At 53.5% G+C, this 23,221-nt stretch overlaps 2 protein-coding genes across 3 annotated transcripts in view; one reads left to right on the plus strand and one right to left on the minus strand.

Moving 5' to 3' along the window:
• The first annotated feature begins 2,938 nt into the window (after positions 1-2,938).
• On the plus strand, positions 2,939-12,160 carry Ninj1 (ninjurin 1). Its single transcript, XM_021180153.2, has 4 exons — positions 2,939-3,088; positions 9,468-9,696; positions 10,820-10,983; positions 11,509-12,160. Exons 1-3 carry the CDS (start codon positions 3,014-3,016, stop codon positions 10,972-10,974), a joined length of 459 nt encoding a protein of 152 aa, XP_021035812.1. The 5' UTR covers positions 2,939-3,013; the 3' UTR covers positions 10,975-10,983; positions 11,509-12,160.
• Positions 12,161-18,814: 6,654 nt separating this feature from the next.
• Card19 (caspase recruitment domain family member 19) overlaps positions 18,815-23,221 on the minus strand; it is a 12,976-nt gene continuing 8,569 nt past the window's right edge. The window contains exons 3-6 of one of the 2 annotated variants that reach the window (XM_021180426.1): positions 21,072-21,225; positions 19,794-19,853; positions 19,583-19,654; positions 18,815-19,100 (exon numbers count right to left, since the gene is read on the minus strand). In XM_021180426.1, coding sequence (XP_021036085.1) covers positions 18,985-19,100; positions 19,583-19,654; positions 19,794-19,853; positions 21,072-21,225 — 402 coding nt within the window. In that variant the 3' untranslated portion in view covers positions 18,815-18,984. The remainder of the gene's footprint in view (positions 19,101-19,582; positions 19,655-19,793; positions 19,854-21,071; positions 21,226-23,221) is intronic. The other variant, XM_021180427.1, reaches the window with a different exon arrangement.

The raw sequence follows: 23,221 nt of genomic DNA on the forward strand, positions 1-23,221 counted from the left end.
GAATCTTGAGGGCAGCCCCTTTGCTGCCCTCAGCCTCTGTCCATAGCCTCCTGTCACCTCAGGTGACACAGAGGTACGGAGCATCAGGCCCTGAAGCTGGGTAAGTGGAAAAATCTCATTTTCTCATGAACACCTTTGACTGAATGGCACTTTTTGTGCCATCTGTTTCACGTCTGAAACCAACCTGAAGAGTTGGGTACCCCATGCACGTGTGTGGAGTAAGCTCTGGTCTCCAGGGCCCTTTGTGAAGATCACCTGTTCAACTTGGAAATATTACTGTGACTGGGGACAGCAAACAGGCCATGAGCTCCAGGGATCCACCCATGTCTCTCTCTGCTCCTACTTTGCTATTCCTAGAATTATAAATCTGCACACCCCAGTACCAGGCACTTTAGGTGGATTCTGGAGACCAAAATCAGGCCCTCACACTTGAAGCAATCACTCTACCAACTGTGTTGCCTCTGCAGTTTTTTTTTTTTTTTTTTTTTTCAAGACAGGGGTCTTTCTGGTCTCTCTGGTCTCTCTGTGTAGTTCTGTGCTGGAAGGGGCTCTGTAGACCAGACTGCCAGCCTCTGCCTCCCAAGTGCTGGGATTAAAGTTGTGTGTGTGTGTGTGTGTGTGTGTGTGTGTGTGTGTATCTGAAGTTGCATCAGGCAGGCATGATGGCTCATGCCTTTAATGCCAGCACTCAGGAGGCAGAGTCAGATGGTTCTCTGTGACTTTGAGGGGAGCCTAATCTAGATAGTGAGTTTCTAGGTCTGACAGTGCTACATAGTGAGACTGTGTCAAAAAAACAACAAACAACAACAACAACCCCCCCAAAACAATTGTTAAATAATTGCTATTTATTAAATAAATACATAAATTTCACACCAATGCATGCATAAAAGAAGCTGTCAGATCCCTTGGAGCTGGAGTGTTTATGACCCCTCCAATGTGGTGCTAGAATCAAATTCGGGTCCTCTGCAAGAGCAACAAGGGTTAATAACTGCTGAGCCGTCTCTCCAGCCCTCCTCACCCCTTAGCCCTGTTCTTAAGAAGTATGGCACCAGGCTTCACAAAGCACTGGCCTCTTATTTGTGTCTGACCATCCATCTGCTCCACAGGACAGATTTCTACTGTCTAGCTCCAGCCTGTAATGCCTGCAACAGGACCTGGCATACAGACAGCCTTGGGTACCATTTCTTTCTTCTTTTTAAATAATTTTCTTTGTCATTTTCTTTTATGTAGATGGGTGTTTTGCCTGCATGTATGTCTGGTACCCACAGAAGCCAGAAGAGGATGTAAGACGCCTTGGAAGAGGAGTGAGAGACGGTCGAGAGCTGCAAGCAGCCAGTGCTCTTAACTACTAAGCCATCTCTTCTGCTCAGGTATCGTTTTTTGTTTTTGAGACAGGGTTTCTCTATGTAGCTCTGGCTGTCCTGGAACTTGCTCTGTAGATCAGACTGGCCTCGAACTCAGACATACAGCTGTCTCTGCCTCCAAGTGCTGGGATTAAAGGCTTGTGCCACCACCTCTACCACCAGGCTGGCTCCATTTTTTAACTTCTTTTTTTTTTTTAAAGATTTATTTATTTATTATATGTAAGTACACTGTAGCTGTCTTCAGACACACTTTATTATATGTAAGTACACTGTAGCTGTCTTCAGACACACCAGAAGAGGGAGTCAGATCTCATTACAGATGGTTGTGAGCCACCATGTGGTTGCTGGGATTTGAACTCTGGACCTTCGGAAGAGCAGTCGGTGCTCTTACCCACTGAGCCATCTCACCTTCTAATCCTCTTTCTTCTGGATGTGAGACAGGGGACAGAGGGCCCGCAGGTTCACTTGGCCTTTAGCAAACTCCAGCCTTATGCTAAGACACAAGCTGGCAAGAAGGGTCATAAAGAGAAGGTGAACCACTCCATCAAGGAACAGTAGTTCTGGGCCCCAACTTGTAATCTCCCTAAGAGTCCCATCGTCCTTATTCCTTCTGAGACTCTGGGAGATACCAGGAGAGGAGTGTGGCACCCCTGAGGCCAGGCAAAGCATGGGGCCTGAGAGTGAGGCCAGGGTGGAAAGGAAGAAGGCACAGCAACTTGCTTTTCTTCCTGCATCTAGTGTGTCTCCTCAGACGACAACATCCCTTCACACTCCACCTAGCTTCCTAGGCCAGGAAAAGACGTGTTACTGGGGTACAAAGGTCCATTGGGCCACGAACTGCAGTAGCCAACCAACACGTCATACCCATGGAGTATAGATGTCAGGGCTATGATGTCAGCTTCTTCTGGACACTAAAGCTGTTGTGCTTCCCTCTGCTTCCCTCCGGTCTCTGGTCTCTCTTGGAGGGTGGTGTGGGAGGCAGGAGAGTCCCGGAGAGCGGAATGCCAGCCTTCTCCACCCGAGGAGTGGTGCCAGCCACACACAGGCTCTGCACAGCGGGGCGATGGCAGAAAGCTAGACCCAGTGCAGGAGGCTCTCCCTCATATGTTCTATTCTCCAGGCAGAACAGCTGAGGGCCCTAAAGTGGAAACCTGGAGTAACCGTTGACATCCTTTTCCTGTGTTGAGTTACCCTGAAGGGACTTACAGCCTCAGGGCGTGTCCTCCCCAAGGGAAAAACCTCAGCAAGGGGCAGCATGTGCCTCGCCCTTGGCCTCACTTTTAAACAGATCAAGTGCTTATGTTCAAAGTTCAGAGGGGGACCCGTTTGATCAACGACTTTGAGACAGGGTCCCTGGGGACCCCCAATGTCATCGCGAGGACAGGAGCTGGGCTGCTTGCCCTAGCCATCGTGAAGGAGCCTGAGAATTGGGGACATCAAGGCCGCTGGAGAAGTGCTATCCTGCTCAGGCGAGATTCCAGCAGCTGGCGTCTAGGCCCGGGCCCGCCCCGGGTGGAGGCGGAGTCCGGGGGCGGCCGCGCTCGGGGGGCGTGTCGGGGGCGGGCCCGGGGGCGGGCGCACAGCCGTAGCCCGTGGCGGAGGCGCGGGCGCGCTCAGGCCGTGTGCTGGGCGGCCCGGGCGGCCGCACCATGGAGTCGGGCACTGAGGAGTATGAGCTCAACGGCGACCTGCGCCCGGGCTCCCCCGGTTCCCCCGACGCCTTGGTAAGCTCTCAGCACCTCGCGCCCCGGCTGCTGTGTGACCTTGGCCGGCGCCGCCCTCTCTGGGCCCGGCACGGCAGCGGGCACCTGTGGGCGTCTGGCCCGGTTTCGCGCGGCGTCCGCACTGCGGGGGGTGGTGGTGGCCGCAGCTTCCGGGCAAAGTCGTGCTTGACCTGTCTCTAGCGCAAGTGGTGGTCCCACGGGTCTGGGGCCAGCACAGCAGGTAGGCAGAGGCGCCGGGCGGTCTAGCTTGCTGCCGTCGCCCCGCTGTGCAGAGCCCGCGTCTGGCTGGCACCACTCCTCGGGTGGAGAAGGCTGGCATTCCGCTCTCCGGGACTCTCCTGCCTCCCACACCATCCTCCAACTTCCAACGCCTCCGGGCTGTCTCCTGCGTGCCTTGGGGTGGGCGGGAGAGGAGTCACCGCCTCCTGGTTGGAAGCTAGCACCAGGCAGACAGCTACGTCACCACACGGTGACCACACGGTCGCCTGCAGCAGCGATTAGGGGGAAACCCGTGGCTGTGTCACCTGCCTCTGAAAAACAGAACGCCACCCTCTCGATCTTCAGGGTGCTAGTTCTAGGACTGTAAGGACCTGCTTCGAGTTTGCTCTGCCTAGCCTGCTAAGGCCACAGCGATGGTCGGATGCCTGTGTCGAGGGACCATCTTTCCTGACCCCTCACCTCATAGTCTACCTCCGGGGCAGGGCCTGAGCATGCCAGGGCCGAGCTTTCACTTGTACCACCCCGCATGGCCCTCTGTCCCTATGTGACATGTTGACTTTGGACATTCCTTCTATTTCCGACCCCCTCCCCCCAGGGATGGGGTGGGGTGGGGTGGGGAATTGCACCAGGCTGGGATTTTCCACAAGTCTCTGTGGTGCAAAATAAACCAGAACAGAGACTTTCTGCCCAGGTCCATATAGTGGGAACAGGGAACACCAACGTCTCCTGGGACTCCTTCAGGTGTGCCAGCTGAGACTTGGGCTCTGCCAAAATGTGTGAACACTCCGGAAGCAGCGGGCCAGGGACACCCCGGGCTGAGTTCCTTTCGGGAGCCCATCCACTGTCTGGGCCTTTTGTATGTGGGTCTACAATAAAGAACCAGTGATCTCTCTGCCTTTAAGGATAAGGGATGCAAATCAGGAACAGGTGGGCCAGTGGTTCAGATGCTGATTTGAAGGGAAACTGGCTGTCTCTGACCAGCAGCCTCCCCCTTCAGGACTGTGTTCAGCTCTGCAGACAGCTGTGCCTCCCAAGGGAGTTCTGAGCACAGATACAGGAGAGATTGGGTTGGATTGTTCAGGGGTCACTGTCTTGGCTCTGGGAACAAGAAGGAGAGAGATATTCCACTCCCTCCCCCCTCCCTCCTTCCCCCCCCCCCCACACCATTTCTTTGAAGAGCCAACTAGGAGAATAAAATCAACTAAGTTAGCTTCTCAAGGGTATGCAGGGTTGCCACTTGCCTGCCTGCCTGCCGTAGTGGTTAGTAAGGAGCATAGAGGTCAGAGAAGGCTCCCTGTGTGGTGGAGGTGTTTGCACTGGCTTAGGGGAGGACAGATCTGGCCCTTTGGTGTGAGTGGAAGAGGGCAGGGGAACAGTACAAGTGGAGACCAGAGGCTCGTTACTGAGACCGTACAGGGTTGGGTGGAAGGGAGATTTTTGTCTAGAGTCTCTGGGGACACAGGATGCTTCTCTGAGGTGTGGCTATCTTTGAAGGCTGCCCTGCTCAATGCCTGGTCCCCCTTCCCAACCTCAGGTTCCTACCCCCCAACTTTCTAAGGCGTGTCGTGTCAGCATTCTGTGCCTCAGTTTATCATCTACGGAGTGGCATAATAGTAAGTACCCCTGCTGAGTGAAAACTATATGGCTGACATAAAGGAAATTCTTGCGGCAGAGCGTGCAGTACGTGGTGGTGTTAGCTACGGAGACACTCTCCATGGTCTCATTGCTGGCATCCATAGAAGTTTGGGAAGGACAACACTGTCCCCAGGATGAGAACCCCAGGGAGCCTCGGTTTTCCCTCTGGAAAAAGGGGTGCCACTACCTCCCAGGTAGTTGAGGCCCCGCAGAGCCACCGTGGTTGGTTCCTGTCAAGTGTAACCCTGGGGAAGCTCTGCCCACACCCCTCCAGATGCTAGGTTCCCCAGAGCCGGTTCCCTGAAGGCCCTGTTAGTGTTCACAGCCTGATCCAGTCTTTGTGAATTAGCTCACTTTCGCCTGGCCCCTGGGAAACAGTAAACACCAGTTAAATGTGGAAATGCCATACTCCTACCATGACGCTGGGGACAGCTTCATGTTAGACACTGCCAGAGGGAGGTGGCTGGGATGGAACTGGACCATAACCCTGTGGCACCTGCCCTGCTTTCTTGCCCCTCGGTGAATGGAGGCTGAGGGAGCTATGGCCGTATTTCAGGTCTCTAGGTCATGGCATGTCCTGCACACTGGCCTCAGCTACCAGGAAAAGCTTTCCTATTTTCCCCTCTTCTGCTTGCCTGGCAGATCCTGGGACAGTCAGGATCTTAGCCAAGTTCTAAAGGCCACCCTAGTGGGCCTCCGGGTCACTCCTGGTCAGCTCTGACCCACAGGAAGTGAGTCTGCCCAGCCCGTGGCCCAGCTGCTGTGGGGACCCCGCCTCCCGTGTTTCCTGCTGTCTCACTGGGGTTTCCTGCCGGGAATATATGTGTGAAATCAGGAGAAACTTCAGTCTTGCTTCTTGGGCTCCCGGGGCATAGGTAATGCGGGCTGGGGCACAGAAGGCTGGCACAGGTGGCTTTCTGCTGGATCTAGCTTAGGGGTGGGTATGCAGCTACTGCATCCATACCGTGGTAACCCCTACTGCCTACTGGTGTTTGACAGGGCCTCTGAGCAGTCCAGGCTGGGTCATCCAGGATTTATTTAGACTTGGACCTCTGGGTCACCTAGGACAACATTTTGGCTAATGGAAGACCTGTTCTTGGATTGGCCTTTCTTTCCTTATATCTGTCTTTGTTCCTGTCCTGGTATTGCTCAGTGACTAAAGTTACCAGGGAGAGCCAGACACTGAGAGTAAAGGAACATTTTAACCCTGCCACTTGATGTAGGGTGCCCCCCTCCCTCAGGTCAGAGCTGCTGAGCCCTGCCTTACAAAGTCCCCTGCGTTCTCCTGTCTTTTTCCTGATAAGCAGTCACCTCGATGGCTGTTGGTGTGATCAGATTGGGAATGGTGGCGTGTGTTCCTGAAGGACGGCACCCTGCTCTGTGCTGAAGATGATGGGTACAGATTCCCACTGTGCTGTGACTAAGCCTTAGGTACCCACTCCCCTCTCATGCTCTGGGCAGTCAGGTGACCCTAAGCCTCATGACGAGGCCCCCATAAGTGCAGCCCCCTGTATGGGCTGACTAACCCACGATGGTCCTTCCTGGGTTTTAGAGGAAAATAGTTCATTCTCAGCTGCTGCTGAGATTTCAGGGAACTCCCGCCTGCCCTGGTACATATTAACCAGCGTGTTTTCTCCCTGATCTGCCCAGGTCACTGGCACAAGCCTGGAAGGGTTTCCTAGCATGATCAGGCAGCTAGTTAGGCCCACAGGGCTCCCTGATCTGTGGTTGAGTGGCCCAGATACCCTTGGATCAATCCTACTGTGCATCCCAGGAGAGGCCTATGGGGCGGTCACCAGCATGGCTCAGGATCAGACCCTGGAGGTATCCTGCAATGCCCCCCCCCACCCCCGCCCAGCCTCTGTGTACTGATCCCTAGTAGAGTAATGTGTCCTATTATTCAGTTTCAGACAAGCTTCCCAGAGGGCAGCCCCAGATACAAAGGAGGGGAGACAGGCAGCAAGCATGTGGGGACACAGAGCCAGGCTGTGGAGAGGTAGAGTTTAACACCATTTAATAGCCAGCCTGCTTTGCCTTTGGGCCTGTCCCTCAGCCTGAGGCCCATATCACCATCTTACAGGGTCAAGGTAAGCAGGTGGCTGATGAGTTGTAGCCCCTGTTGGTCCCAAGGGCTCTGAGCCACCTCCGTATTAATTCCACAAGTTCTGTGACTTATCGAGACACTGAGGCTAAGACTAGCTGTCCTGGGGGCTGGAGAGATGGCTCAGTAGGTAAGAGCACCCGACTACTCTTCCGAAGGTCCAGAGTTCAAATCCCAGCAACCACATGGTGGCTCACAACCATCTGTAATGAGATCTGGCGCCCTCTTCTGGAGTGTCTGAAGACAGCTACAGTGTACTTACATATAANAAANAAANAAATCTTAAAAAAAAAAAAAAAAAAAAAGACTAGCTGTCCTGAACTAAGACAGACAGCCCCCTGAGATCTCAGTCCCTTCAGAGTCTCCGCTACCGGGGCTCTGAGCCCCAAAGCGTAAGTTCACATTGCAGCCTGGCCCCTGCTTGCTGTGTGGCTTTGGGAGGAGCTTATGGTATAGAGAGACTCAGTTTGCTCCCTGAGTGAGGCCAGCAGGGGCACAGGCATTGGTGACTAAGAGTGCTGAGAGCAGGGGGTGAGGGTAGGGGCATTCGGTTGATCATTCATGTTGCTGTTCCTTGTGACCCTGTGGTCAGGAGGCCTTTAAGTGGTTTAGAAGCAAAAGAAACTCTCCCTGCTGCCCAGCGGCCAGCAAGCTCAGCCTTGTGGTCTCATTTCACCCATTGCAGACCTCTGCTCCAGCAACTGAGCTAACAAAAGTTTCACTTTTTGTGTTTGTGTGTGCATGCATGTGTAGGCCTGTTTATCTGTATGTGTTTATGTGTTATATGTATGTGTTGTGTGACACATGGGCATGCACACACACACAGTGCTCATGTGCATCCATGCATGTGTAATCTTCTACAACACATACAACTGCATATACACGTGAAATTATATACAAATGCCCCCCCCCCACACACACACACGGAATGTGCTCCTGAGTAAGAATTTTGACCCCAGTGAGTTTGCTATTCAAAGGGCAGCTTCCGTTGAAAGCTGGTGATTTGTCTGTTCTAGTTCGGGCTCAGGTAGCAGAGCCCGCCTGTGCCTGCCTTCTTGAACACATGACTTCAGACGCAGTTTCAGGTTAACGATACACTGTCAGCTCAGTGGCACCTGCTTTAGGCTTTCTGGCCTGCAGAAAATATTCATGTGAGTTAGGTGGACGCCTTCCCCACAGCCCTACAGCACTACTTCCATTCCCTGCATCTTTCATGAGTCTAGAAACAGGATCTTTCAGGGTGGCCCCAGGTGGCTGGCTGCCAACAGTAGGCCCTGGCCACCTCTTTCAGCTCCGTGCCCTCTCCCTGGAGGCTACGGTGCAGGGCTCGATGGCTCAGGGCAGCAGTGGACAATGGGCTAAGCCTAGGTTTGGTGAGATTTTCTTAGGTAGCTGAGAAGGAGCCCGACCAGGGCATCTTGGGAGAGCCGACTGTCTCGGTGGGAAGAGGAAGCCAGCCATTTAAAGATACCTTAAAAGGAAGCAGGCCAGCCAGAGAAGTGACCTCTCATGACAGAAGAGGGCCAGGTCCAACCAGGGGAATCAAGGGCAGTATCCTGGAAGCAGGGGCCTCCAAGGAGAACCTCAGAGCATGGGGGTATCTGGAAGGGGAAGCCCCTTTGGGTAGAGAAATATATATATATATATATATATATATATAGGGCCATGTAAGAGAGGTGGGAGGTGACCTGGGAAATGAGGAGGGGCAGCAGCTGAAGGGGTGCCTTCCCTTAAAGAAGCCCAGAACTATATCTCATTACTGTGAGAAACCAGGAGATACACATCCTGTTCTGCATACAGGATGGCAGTGCATCTATTGAGCACCTGCTGTGTGCTCTTGGTGCCACATAATCATGAGTAGCTGTAGCTAAACAAGGTGACCAACGTCCTGTAGGGTGATGCTGAAGCTGTAGGTGTTGTCTGTGTGGAGTGTCGCTCTGAGCGGGGTAAGGCCGAGGCTGGGAGGTGAACCAAGGCAGGATTGACCAGACCTTTGGGCTCAGCCCAGGAAGGGTTAGTTAGTTCAAGCCAGAGCCAGTATGCAGGGGCCTGTCTAGTCCCACCTCATTTCTCTTCTTGGTACCTTCAGGAACCTAGACCCTGGGGGAGGCGAAGCCAAGGGTTCATAGGCAAGGAGAAGTACCTGCTGCATGGGATGGTGAGAGATGGGCTTTCCCCGCTAGAGACCAGTGTGTGTGCAGGGCTTGGTGTTCTGCTTTCCTTCTCTACGGAACTTTATTCCAGGACATTTCCTTGGAGTAATGATCACTTGCCAGGGTTGGGGCAACAGAAGCCCTACCTACAGGGGCCTTGGCAATTCCCTGCAGCCCCAGAGAGGGTCAGAACCCTGTCCTGACCTCTTCCTGTAGCTCACCCCAGAACCCCAAATTGTTCCTATTCTGCTGACCGCCTTGCTCCCCACAGCCACCCCGCTGGGGTTTGCGGAACCGGCCCATCAATGTAAACCATTATGCCAACAAGAAGAGCGCTGCGGAGAGCATGCTGGACATCGCGCTGCTCATGGCCAACGCGTCGCAGCTGAAGGCCGTGGTGGAGCAGGGCAATGATTTCGCCTTCTTCGTGCCCCTTGTGGTCCTCATCTCTATCTCCCTCGTGCTGCAGATAGGAGTGGGCGTGCTGCTCATCTTCCTGGGTAGGACCCATGGCTGCTTGCACAGCCCAGGGATGGGGAGGGAGATGTGTGGGGGTGGGTAGAGCAGTGGTTTCACCTCAGACTCTTGGCCCTCAGGGAGTCAGGCTTATGGCCCAAGCTGTGACTCCCCACATCTGACCCTGCTCGTTGAAAGCAGAGTGAGGTTAGTGTCCTCAGGGTCTGGAAGGTGGGGTGGTGCAGGGGAAGGGGAAATCGGGTCCCTGTGGCTCCCTGCCACAAGATAGCTACTGCCAGCCAGTCCTCCCTGCCCAGACTAGCTCAGGCCTGACCCTGCTGCCTATGTCCAGTAACATAGAGCAGCCAGGTTATACAGGAGGCAAAGAAGACCCTTACCTAGGAAGCAAGGCGGAGGAAGGTCAAGAGGTGGGGCTGCAGGGAGATGTGATGTCTTAGGAGGTAAGGAGGGGACCCTGGACCAGGAGGTAAGGAGGGGACTCAGGAATGGAGAACGAAGAGTCAGGGGTTCTGGATATAAGATGACTCTGGAGCCAGATGGACCTTGGACCTGAACCAACTCCTCTTTCTGGTTCTGAGTGAAAATCCAAAATGCAGAGTATAACCTCTAAATCCCAAACTTAATCACTGGTCGTCCGTCCCCTTGCAGATGACCCACAGGTGACCGTAGGCATGGATGGATAGCGGATAGGAAAGTGGGCTGGGTTGCCAGGGCAACCTTGGTGCCTGGCCAGAGCAGACGATATCATCAGGAATGGCAAGGGCCCCACTTTCTGACCTCAGATTAATGAGGGATGTTCTGGGATCTCACGGTCTGTACCTGTGCAATGGTTGTAGTAGCAGAGCCTAAGGTAGACTGCAGGGTCTGTGAACTAGGCCTCAGAAGGAGTTCAGTTCTTCTGCCTTTGAAATGAAACCTGGCCTGGCTTAGCATCCAGAAGTGACATGTCAGCACTTAACCCGCCTGGGCCTCTCCTCCTCGTGGAGAAAGTGGCGGTTATAAAAAGGAGGGACAACCATGCCTGACTTTAGCATTTTTTCAATGGGGAACAAAACCCTAACTATGGCCAAGAGCCCTGTCCTGTTCCCTAGCCACTTCCACCCAGGCCAGGCTCCCCTGAGCAGCATCTACCCATCTCACCCACAGTCAAGTATGACCTCAACAACCCAGCCAAGCACGCCAAGCTGGACTTTCTTAACAACCTGGCCACGGGACTGGTTTTCATCATCGTCGTGGTCAACATCTTCATTACGGCCTTCGGGGTCCAGAAGCCTGTAATGGATGTGGCGCCCCGGCAGTAGAACGCCCAGGTGAGTTGGCAGGGGAGGCCAAGACCCAAGGTGTGCTGTGGGTTCTGGCTGTCCCTCACATATGGCGTGACCAGGCCACTTACTAATCACCTGGATGCTGTCCTTGATGCTCCCTGAGGATGTAGGTCATCTGACCAGGACCGGGGTACTAGGGCCTGTGGGAACGTAGTCCCTGTCCCCCTGGCATGTCTTCTTTATGGGTGTCTCCAGAGCTGTTTCTAGAGGTTTCAAGTTCTTGCTGACTGCTGTTGACAGCTGGGTTTGCTAGGCTAGTGGCCATGGTCACTTGTGGTTCTTGTCGCTATTAGCATGTCTTTTAAGTCCTGACAGACACCCAGGAATATTGTATTCAGCGTGGAAAGGGACACGGCATCTGGTCCATGGTGGACAGATCCTTACACTCAAGGCTGAGTAGCCCTGATGCCCACAACCTGGTCACAAACATGAACTTAGCACCCCTCCAGCCTGGGGCACTGCTAGCTGCCCCAGCAGCACTAATGCCTGCCTCTCTTTTCATCCTTCCAGAGACCTTAAGGGTACCGGACCTGCAGCCCAGCTGACCAGACCCCTGCAACTGCTGTACCCCCAAGGCATCCCTCTCCTGTGTGCAGAGCCCAAGGTGGCCACCGCTGGACCATGGTCAGGGACGGACTTCCATCCAACTGTGACCGCTGTGTGGGCGGCCACCTGAGATACGTGGGAACCAGATGCAGGGCCATGAAGATCAGAACTGGACAGCTCCATAGAAACCCAAGTCCAAAGAATGGTCACTGCCCACCCAAGGACATGCAGCAAATCCATGATTGGACTTGACGAGGGGCCAGCACTGGCCTCTGTCTCAGGACATTCCAGAAGGACCAGGATCTGCCCCTCCCTTTGCTGATACACCAGTGACCCTACTTCTAATGGAGCCTGCCCAGGTCACCCTGGAGACTGCTGCCTTTGTTGTTTCTCGACCCAGGGACCTTGGACAGCCATCAGTATCTGCTGGCTCCAGCCTCAGTGCCTGGGCTTGGCAGCCATCAAGAGGCAGCCATGCCCGTGGGGGCTGCAGGTCATGCTGGTACTTCCTACCAGTGGTGACCTGGGTAGAGCCTCAGTCCTCAACTCAGGGGTTCAGGCCCCACTTTTCTAATTAGGAACGACAATAAAGCTTATATGCTTCCCTGCTGGGTTCCATGTGCCACCCTGTACTCTTGGGACACCACCTTCCACTTCCAGACAGTCCCTCCCTGCAGGGGTATAAGATCTATCCATCCCTGATCCCCTCCAACCAGCCTCTGCCCCCTCTAAACATTCTTCCCAAGCCATAAAGTGAGGGGCCAGGGCTTAGTTCCTCAAAACCCCTGACTCCCTGTCTCTCCCTCAGTCATATGAGCACTAAGCCCCTCTAGAAACTGGGGCCCTAAGATATCAGAAGCTTCCACCACCAAGTGGTGGATGAGAGAAAACACCTATGGGAGAAATGGGTGTTAGGATGCAATTCCTGTAATTCCACACAGGAAGCAGAAGCAGAAAGGTCACAAGTTCAAGGTTATCTTCAGCTACCTAGTAAGTTTGAGGTTCTCTTTGGCTATGGGAAACCCTGTCTTTAAAAAGAAAAGTTCCAGGGGAAAAGCTGAGTGCATGGGTACATGTCTATAGTCCCTGTTGCTCAAGAAGCTGGGGCAAGCGGACTGACTGAACTCAGAACTCATAAACTCAAAACTGCGGGCCACAGGAAATAAGGGGCTGGATGAAAAGAGACGGGGAAAAGATGTAGAGACCATAATCCAGATGGCCTGGGTCTGACCAGATCTGGCTTGGGGCCATAACTCTTGTCACTGTGTCCCTAGTGTGTCCCCTAACGTGAACTGGCCAGCAGCCACCTGCTTGCCTGGACTCAGCAGCCGGATGTTGGCCAACACATGGCTTAGTTCCTTCTTCATCAAAAGAGGAAACCCCAGATGGGACTAGAGGGGCTCTGAAGTGGCTTCAGTGAGAGCAGCCTGTCACCCGATTCCCTGGGCAGGGTGGCTCCGAGAGAGCATGTAGCTTTCTCCATCAGGGACCTGTGCTCAGACCTGACCTTTGGGCATTTGCCAACCATGGTGAGATGAGGACCCCTCGTGGCCTGTTCTCTTGATGTATGTGTCCCTGTCCCTCAACACCTATCACCTGGTGGATGTGTCTCTGTTCTCAGTCCTGTCCTCTATGACTCCCCCACACTCAGAGACCCATGCCATGTCCCCCCATCAGTCCCTGATGCAAGGCTAACACTGATATGCAGAGTGAGTTACACCTGTGGCATCTCCTGAGGGCCAGGGGCCTCTGCTGGAGTGGGGAGAAATGGGTATACCCAGTGTGTGTGTGAGAGAGAGAGAGAGAGAGAGAGAGAGAGAGAGAGAGAGAGAGAGAGAATGAGATTGCCAACAGCTGGTGTCTTATTCAACCATTCTCCACCTTGATTTTTGAGGCAGCACTTCTCAGTAAACTTTGAACTCACTGATTCTGCGAGACTGGCTGGCCAGCAAGCTCCAGCAATCCTCCTGCCTCCACCTCCCCACACTGCCATGCCAAGCTTTTCCTGGAGGTGCTGAGGATCAGGTCATCATGTTTGCACAGCTGAGCTTCTCCCCAGCTCCCTTGCTTCTCTTAGGGATGAAGCTTTGGTCTGGCCCAGCCCTCTACCCACCACTGCCCGGTCCAGCCTGTGGCAAACACTAGCTGTGTCTGAGCATTGCTAATTTTATAGGATGAACCTGCAGCGTTTCTATCCTCTCCACGTGTGTCCTTTAAGATCCCCTGTGGGCAGCGGGGCTCTGCTGGGGGGAGGACCTATTTGGCGTGCTGAGGTGTTCCCTGTATAGCTGGACAACAGGTGCTTCCTTCTCTCCACACCTGTCACGCTCAGCCTTCCCCCTCTCCAATTCCCCACATGCCTTCTCTCCTCCCTCCTGATTTCATTGGGAGACAACTCCATTTCCTGTCTTTCATGACTTTCTGTTGTCTCTTCCCAGATACTTAATTTTGGGAAAACATTGACTCCAGTGCCACTAATTTGGGAGGGACTCCAGGAAGGACCCCTGGCTGCTGCTCTCTGCGCTCCAGCTCACTGCCTTCTGCCACTACCCACTCTCCAGCCAGGGTAACCCCTCCCTCACACCCATGGCACCTGCCAGGTCAACTGCAAAATGACACGTGAGGATTCTTGAAACGCAACCTTGCTCAGCACCCTGGTGCCCTGGACCGTCAGAGAGATAGTACCAGGATCTTGATTTGTTATCAGATTAAGATTGATGAGAATCTGGGCACGGTGGTGCACACTTTTAATCCCAGTGCTTGGCAGGCAGAGGCAGGCAGATCTCTGTGAGTTCAAGGCCAGCCTGGACTAAGGAGTAAGACCAGCAAAATACAAAAACAAACAAAACCTGGGGGGGGGGGCGTCTGTAATGATTTAATTAGTGCCTCTCCAAGCTACACCAGGCAATGCATACTCCCCTGCTGTCTAAACTGAGTCCCCATTCCCTCACCCGCTGTATAGATGAGAGCCTGAGAACTGAGCAACAGCGTCCCTGGGTTCTCTATCCCCGGAGGACCTTTCAGGTGTCAATGTCTATAGAAAGCACAACAGGTCCCCTTGTCCCAGATGCTCATCTGGTCTGAAAGAGGACACACGCCCAGGATCTACCAGAAAGAGCTATGGACTGTGGCTGATTGGGCTTATGGCTAGGGGACCTTGGCGGGGTCCCTCAAGCCATCTGCAAAGGGAAGGTGGCCCAGCCCGCAGATGCTGACCCAACAGTAACTGGAAAAATGACACTACACAGGAGCAGAGTCAAAATACCCCCAAATCATCAGCTTGGGTTGTGCAAGATGCGGATGCATTTCGGGGTTCCGCCCTCGTGTGTCCCTGTGTCCCTCCTGACCCGTGTGCTTACTCAGCACTCCACCACACTGTATCCATTCTACTCCAGAACCCCCCTCCACTGGCCCCTTCACCTCAGACCCTTGTGGTGGGAGAGCTTCTCCCTTCTGCACTACCCCCACCATCCTCTTGCCTTCTGCGAACACCACCCCAAGAGCAGACCCTGTTTTCACTTGAGTGTCCAAGACAGCCTCAAGGAATCAGGGACATCTTACCCAGGACCAGAAGGATGTGTGGAGGATAGATGACAAAGGATGCCCACCAAGGGAGTGGCTTATTCCTTACAGGAACCTCTGGCGCTGTGGTGTGCTGGCATGAGACCCCAACTGACCTGTTTTATAAGGGGCACCAGTGAGCAAGTGGCCAGGGGTGCCCCTTGCTTCTTATGGACTTAACTCATTCAGATCATAAACATCAGGTGACAGGATGGCTAGAAGGAAGGGCAGGGTTAGCCTGATGGGGATACTGAGGTCCAGGCAGGGAGTTCCTTTACTGTCTCCTCCACAGGATTCGGCTTAAGGGAGAAGTCCTGTGGAGAACCAACCCAGCAGCAGGCAGCAGCTAATGTCCAGGATGTTGAAGCCTTCAACCACTGGCTTTGAGTCCAGCTATGGAATGGAGCTCAAGTGGTTGGGACACTCTTGGAGGGGCATCCAGGGACAGCCTGTGTCCAGGGCTTGGCAGGCTGAGGGCCTCAGTGTAGAAGGAGAAAGTCACTGGCCTAGGAGGCTGGGCAGGCCTACATTAGGACAATGCCCTCCCGTACAGCCCAGAGGAGCAGGGCTCACAGGTCTTTGAGGCATCTCTAAAGAAGGGGTATATGCAATGGTGTCAAATGGGGACCAGACCCAGGATCTTCTCAGCCACCATCCTAGGCATTCCCAGCCTTTGACTGACAAAGCTAGGCTTTTAGTGTGCCCCCCCCCATCCTTCTTCATGTTCTAGGGCCAAGTTGAGCCCTATCCATATAATTGACACATGTGTCTGTCACTTCCACCAGGTGTCTGTCACCTTTACTGTGCCACGTATTGGGCAACCCTCCAACAAAGTTGTCAGTTCACGCAACTGTCTGTGGTCATGGTTCTTTAGCAGGGGCTTGGTCACGAGTGGGTGCCCAGGGTAGGGCTCCTGTGTTAGAGGAGTGGAAACTGATGCGGCTTAGACACTAGTAAGTAATTCTCAGCTCCTGCAGCTCTGAGGTGGGGCAGTGACATGGTCACTAGGGGCCAAAGCCACCCGTTCTCACTGGGTGCGGTGTGTCCTGCCAGATGGGAAGGCATTGAAGAAACAGCCTTCTGCAGCGGTGGTGGCAAACGAGTTTAATCCCGGCACTCGGGAGGCAGAGGCAAGTGGATCTCTGAGTTCGAGGCCAGCCTGGTCTGCAGAGTGAGTTCCAGGACGAAACCCTGTCTCAAAAAACAAAACAAGAAAGAGAGAGAGAGAGAGAGAGAGAGAGAGAGAGAGAGAGAGAGAGAAAGGAGCAGCCTTCTTTCACCTTTGCCTGCAGTTCGTCAATGGCACAGAACGGAGCATGCACACTATATACATTCAGGGCCCCAGCCTAAGGGTCTGGGTCAGCCAATAGGCAGGTTAGTAACTAGAACCCTCTCTTTGTGTTTGCTGCTCTCACGTGTTCTGTGAGCCCACGACTTGAATGGAATCCCTCCCTGGGGGCCCAATACGGTGCCCAACTCCTCTCACGTTTGGGTCATCTCAGTTTGAGCCTGCCCTGGTACTTTCCAAGCTAAAGCACGCATTGACTCCGGAAACTTGGTGAAAACAGACTCATGATGACTTCGCAAGTTCACGATGTCGCGTTTCCTCAAAAAAAGGCTGGTGTGGAGGAACTGGTGGGGGAGACACTCAAGAACAAACTCCCCAGGCACCCTGGCCAGAGCCTAACAGACACCCTGACCCAAGCCCTTCAGGTGTCCTGGCGCATATCCTGTGTCTGGTGTCTTGTATGTGTGAAGGTGTGTGCAAATGGACCTGTGTACCTGCACATGCGGCATACATGTGAGTGAACATGTACATGACGCAGCGTGAGCATGGACGTACATCCAAAGTACTGTGCACACATGTGGACGTTTGTATGTGTGCTGCCCTACAGGAAGACTTTTTAAACCAAACTGACCATCTTCGGTAATTTGGCTGGGTCTGCTCCAAAAGATCGCACAGCTGGGCTTGTTGACTGACTTTCCTCAACAAAGGAAGGGGTGGGAGGGGTCACTGTGCCCTCCCTTGAGTAAACAGCCACCCTTCCCAACCAGATATGTGCAATTCTGCCTAATTGCAGATGGTCACAGGATCTAGGAGAGGAGCTTGAGTGTATAGATGGAAAAGTTCTAGAAGGAGGTACCGTCTAAGTGTCCACAGGGAGTGGGTGGGTGGGGTCATCCATGCTGGGTACAGACCTTCTTCCAGTGTGGCTGATTTTTTTTTAAAGTGAAGAATAAATTCTTTTTTAATTTTTAAAAAATTTTAATGTGTTTATATTCTAACCGGTTCCCCCTTCCTCCTCTCCTCCCAGTCTTTCCCCCTCTTGCCCCCATCCACTTCCTTTCTCTCCAGAAAAAGGGCAGGTCTCTCATGGATATCAGGCAGCCTTGAATATAAAGTTGCAGTAAGTCTAGATGCATCCTCTCCTATTGAGGCTAGATGAGGCTGCCAGTAGGGGGAAAGAGCTCCAAAGGCAGGTGACAGAGTCAGAGACGGTCCCTGTTCCTGCTGTGAGGAGTCCCACCACCTGAAGACCAAGCTACATAGCTGTTACATATGTGCAGAGGGCCTAGGTCAGCAGTCCCATGCATGCTATCTGGTTGGTCTCTGTGAGCCCTTATGGACTCAGGTTAGTTGATTTTGTAGGTTTTCTTGTTGTATCCTTGACCCCTCAGGTTCCTACAATCCTTCCTCCTCCCCACAGTGTGGCTGATTTAATACCTCCACCCCCACCCCATGCTCCTGCCCACAACTCCTCACCCTTTCACCTATAAATCAGTCCGATCAACTCATTAGCTCTCCAAAGTGAACTCCAATGTAGAACCCCGTTTGGGGGAGCTCAGGAGAAGGAACTGATGTTGCTTACACCCCCCTCAGGGAAGGAATCTTAGTGGTTATGTGGATAAAGGTGTGTGTGCCCTAATGCGTTGAGAACAGCTCATTGTGTTGTGCACCAAGGGATCATGGGATACCTTCATGTTGGCCTTGGCTCTGACCCATTTTCTCATCTATAAGATGAGGGTAGTTATGGGATCCAAGGCATGGAGTAGCAGTGGAGGGCTAGAGGGTCCTTCCCATCTTAGCTCTGGTCAGTGTAGTGCATTCAGCGTAAGGCAGGGGGACCCTGGAGAGGAGAAGTCAGTGATGGGAGCCAAAGGCAGAGCACCCAGCTGTCAGCTTTGTGTGATCATCTTCCCAGCACAGATCCAGACACAGGATGGATATAACTCCTCAGCCAAGGGAACCAGAGACTCTGAATCTAGGACTCAGGATGAGGTCCCAGAAAGGAGTGTGAAGAACTAGGGCAGAGAACCTCAAAGGTACCATGACTTTTTCCCATCTCTAAAGGGTCTAGACAGGTCTATGAACTGCTTGTTCTGTCTAGATGCCCTCCCACCTGGGCAGGGTGGCCCTTGTGGGTCAATGACAAGGACTGTGTTTCTTACCATGCTGCACACAGCTGAGGCCCAGTCCCCAACCACGCCCAGCCCATCTGTGATAGCCCTGATCCCATTTCCACACTTGATACTAGCTAGGATCTGGGTTCAAGGGCTCACTCCACTAGGACTTTACTTTCCAGAGCGTGGTGGCCCAACAGAGTATAGAGGAGCTGAGACTTGGTGATGGGACAGTGACCACCAGCTAGAAGGCAGGGACCCAGGCAGACTGACAGACACCCCAAGGAGAAGACATGCGACAGGCAGGTGCAGCTGGAATATTTAATATTAAGCACCTTGCAGAGTGAAGGTGATGTGTCCTCATAGAAATTATAAATAATGAAAAATAAGTATTTAGAAAAAGAAGTACAGGCCCCACAGTGGGCAGCCATGGGATTCTTTGGTTAAGCAGCAGGTAAGGCCTGGGGTCTGGGTTCATCAGAGTCCTCCGAGGTCATCTGCCAGGAAAGCCAGCAGGTAGCGGCTGACATGCCGGTCAATGATGACGGGTGAGAAGGCAAGGACGCGCCGGGTTCCGGGCAGCACTTTGGGGTCTGGAAGATAAGGGGAGGAGTGGCAATCCATGGGGCAGCCATGAAGGGGGCTTTGTCCTAGATGCCTCTGGACTGAAGTGGGTGGGGGTGGTGGGGGAGGGGTGGGGAGCTGTGACCTTGGATTGAAGCAGGTAGGGAGTGGGGGAGCTCTGACCTCAGAGCCCATAAGCCCTGGGTGATCCTCAGGCCTTCAGTATACAAGCCACACCGTCCTATCCCCAGAGGCCTTCCCAGATGGCAAACTCAGCCATCATAGAACAGGGGAGTTAGAGGTGGCAAGGCTGGCTGCAAGCTTCAGGCTTCAGTGGAGTTGGGCTTGTAAGGGCTGTGATACCACAGGTCTGGAGATCAAGTCTCATCAGGAGAGATAACCCCAAGATGGCAAACAAGGCAGGGCTGACTCTCAACTCTGCTGGCTGTGCACTATGCTGATAAGCTGTCACTCTCTGGTCCCCATCATTTGCTTAGGGGCTTGCACTCACCTGGTGGGCAGCAGTAGAGGAGGAGGGCCAGGCCCGCTGCCAGGCCCAGGCCTGCCAGGAAGCTCATGGGTCCTGGGGAGAAAGGAGTGTGAGTGGCCTGGACCAGTGGGTGAGTACTACAGGGGGCTTGTCCCCCAATAGAAAGCCCTTGGGATACAGACAGAGCCCTGAGGGAAAAGGGAAAAAGAAAGGAGGTGGCGGGGGGCGTTACCCCTGTCACTCAGCTCACGGCTCTCGATGCCCCAGTCCAGCTCTCTGCAATCTGAGTTTTCTGGAAACAAAATTACAGAGCGTGGTTAGTAGAGGGTTGAGCTGAGAATTGGGTTGTTCCCAGGGAAACCCAAGGCAGTCTCTGACTCCTGAAGGTGCTGGGCTCACTCGTGGCCACTGCACTGGGTGCCATGGGCAGGACCAGTTGATGGTAGAGTGAGGTCAGCTCTTCAGAGGACAGTGCATAGATTTGGATTTCGTTTGGTCCAGTTCCTATGAGTCCAGTTCCTATGACATCACAGGTATGGAGTAGGCCAGTGAGTCTTGCTTGCCATAAGTCATCAAAGGCAGGACAAATATCCACTATCAAGAACTTTCCCCTAGATGTCCCCATGGGGTTAGCAGGATATGATGTGCCACACGGGCTCCAGGGCACCTAGGAACCCTAAAAGGTTCCAGTAGGGATGTGGCTTGGCCCCAGCAGGGTTCTAAAGAACCCAGTGAAATGCTTTCAGTGGAGGGGAGAGGGAGAGCCTATTCACTCTGTCCTTCAGTGTCCTGTGGGGTCTGGGGAAGATTCCTTGGGATCAGAGACCCCGGCCTAGAGTCCCAGCTGAGCTCATGGGCAGAGTCACCTCATTTTTGTCTGGTGCAGCAGCACCTCTTTCCAGTTTCCCAAGCAGAGAACCTTGAATTGAGCCACCACACCAGCTCTACTTAAATCCAGGTTCCCAGCAGCTCCAGTGACCCCCCAAACCTTTGGGGCCTACATATCACCTAGGGCTCAGAGATCACAATCTCTCTTACCTACCTACCATCCACATCTATACCCAAAGATGCTCTACAAAATCCCCACATGGACAGACTGGAGGATACAAAAGGCAGATGGACTTGGGGTCTGCTGTGGGCTTGGTCACGCTTCGCTGAGATGGCCAAGGAGCACGGGGATGTAAGAATAAAGTTGCTATGAACTTCGAAATGAAGACACAGCCACAGCACACAACGGGAGACAGACTGGATACGTGGGACGGTGGCTTCTATGTGAAAGCTGGCATGGGGAGGAGAGCGTCAGAGAGGGAGGAGGACAGAGGGAGAGGCAGGCCGATATGCCAGCCTGTGCTATTCTCCCTGGGCAATCTCCAAGGGGGGACAGAGAAGGGAGGAGATGCCCAGCCTGGGCATCTGAGGCACTGAGGGCCTCCACGCTGCCAACAGTTGACCTGGTGCCGTCCTTGGTAAGTGTGGAACGCTGTAGGTAGGGATAAGGGGCAGGACTTACGAGGAGAGTAGCGGCTGGGCAGGTGGCTGTGCAGGGGCTGGGCATGGATGTACAGAGCTCGGTAAAATTCCTGACAGTGCCGTTCCCCACGCTGCTGTAGGTGGCTCAGGAGGTCACAGAGCCGTACGCGCAGGGATGCCTTGGGGTTCCGGAACTGGGGGCAGAAGAAAGGGTAGGCTGGCGGGGACAGCTGTGAGGCAGAGCGCTCAGGACCCCCAGCTTCAGAGCCACAGACCTCAGAACCCTCCCAACCCCTCATACCACCCATTGATATATGCCCAACACTGCAGCAGTCAGTTGCAGGCTAAGTCTTGGCTAATACTGTGTCTCCAGGGCAACGGGCTGGGAGAGGTCACGGAGAAAGCAGGGTGTGGGGGACATCACCCTAAATAATGAGACTCAATGTGGTTTCTCCCCATGTGGCCTCAGTGAATCACTGCAACCCTCTGGGAGTCAGTTCTTGTAAAGGGGAAACAATCCCACGTGGTGGGGTTGTTACAGAGCACGGATGACGGCGTACGTGACAGTTGCTATTATTTCTCAGATCGTAGGGACGTGAGTCTAGTATTTCAAAGGCCAACTGAGACAAGAACACTTTCTTCTGATATGGTTGTGAAGGTCAGTGGGCAGACCACTTGGCACCAAGCCCAGAACCAGAAGGCTGTGGTCTGGTGCTGCCCCCTGGTGGTGACAGCTGAAAACTGACCACCGATAACAGAAGCCTGCCTGGCCTGTGAGAAGGGACTTCCCCACTTTTGTGTAGGAGCCTCTGCCGCTTATGTGCCACAATGAGATGAATTTGAGCCTGTCACTTTTTAAAACCACTGTGTGGCTCACACTGTAAGTGTCTGAGTTGTCCAGCCCAACTCTGCCTGGTTTGAGACAACCTCCTAGAAAGGGAGACTCTGGTGTTTACCAGAAGGGATAGCCCCTAAAGGGCTAGTGGGTCTCTGGCATTCACTGTCCTATTCGGTTCCTCCAGTCTTGGTAAGATGCCAGGGGTATGTACTGAAACTTGTGTGGGGGCAGGCCTAAATTTCATCCCTTGTCCCCAAACCTAGGGCTTCTCAGGGTCCCCTTTTCGGGCTTGGAGAGCCAAGGTAGGATTAGCCCTGTGACACAAAGCCCAGGGACTGCATCTGAAATGCCATCTCTGGCAGAACCATTTTGGTGTCTGTAGCTGTGACACCTGAGGCCTTGGTTGCCCCCTCTGTAAAATGGGGTGATGACTTCAGCTGTTTGTAGGGCTGTAGGTGAGAACTGGGAATGGTCCAGAAAGAATGTGCTTGGCAGGTGGCACCTGGCTCAGGTGGGCCCAGTCTCTGAGCCAAGTGGAATAGCATGCTGTGTCACAGATAAGGTCCTGAAGCTCTCAGTGGGACTAGCCTCCCTCAAGCTTGGCTGTGGGTGGGGTCAGCCTCCACTGCCCACCTAATATAGGCTGGGCCTCTTGGCCTTACAAACACAAGGAAGATCGAGTGTGCGTGTGTTGGGGAGAGGGTAGTGGGTGCTTGCCTGTGTGGGTACATGCAGAGGTCAAAGGCTGTGTAAGGATGCTTTCTTCAATGGCTCTATACCTTACTTTTTTAAGTTAGAGTCTCTCACTGAACCCGGAGTTCACCATTTTGGCTAAACTGTTTGTCTAGCAAACCCCGGGGCTCTGCCTGTCTCTGTCTGCTAGGGTTACAGGTTCAGGGATGCAAACTCAAGTCCTCGTATTCACAGAAATCATTTTACCAACTGAACCGCATGCCCAGCTCCAGGTCCAGACTTGTGATCCGTCCTTCCTCGGTTCCCTCCTATTCTTATGTTGTTGTGTGTTGTCATGTGTGATGGCTAATTTTATATCAACTTGACACAGGCTAGAGTCATCTGAGAGGAAGGGACCCCAACTGAGAAAATGCCTCTTAGATTAGGCTGTAGGCAGACCTGTAGGGCACTGACAGGGGAGGGCCCAGGCCACTGTGGGTGGTGCCAGCCCCGGGCTGGTGGTCCTGGGTTCTGTAAGAAAGCAGACTGACAGAATGGAGAGAAGGCTCAGTGGTTAAGAGTACTGACTGCTTGTCCAAAGGTCCTGAGTTCAAATCCCACCAACCACATGGTGGCTCACAACCATCCATAATGAGATCTGATGCCCTCTTCTGTTGTGT

Source organism: Mus caroli, chromosome 13 (assembly GCF_900094665.2).
Source record: "Mus caroli chromosome 13, CAROLI_EIJ_v1.1, whole genome shotgun sequence".
In the NCBI taxonomy this organism is placed as follows: domain Eukaryota; kingdom Metazoa; phylum Chordata; class Mammalia; order Rodentia; family Muridae; genus Mus; species Mus caroli.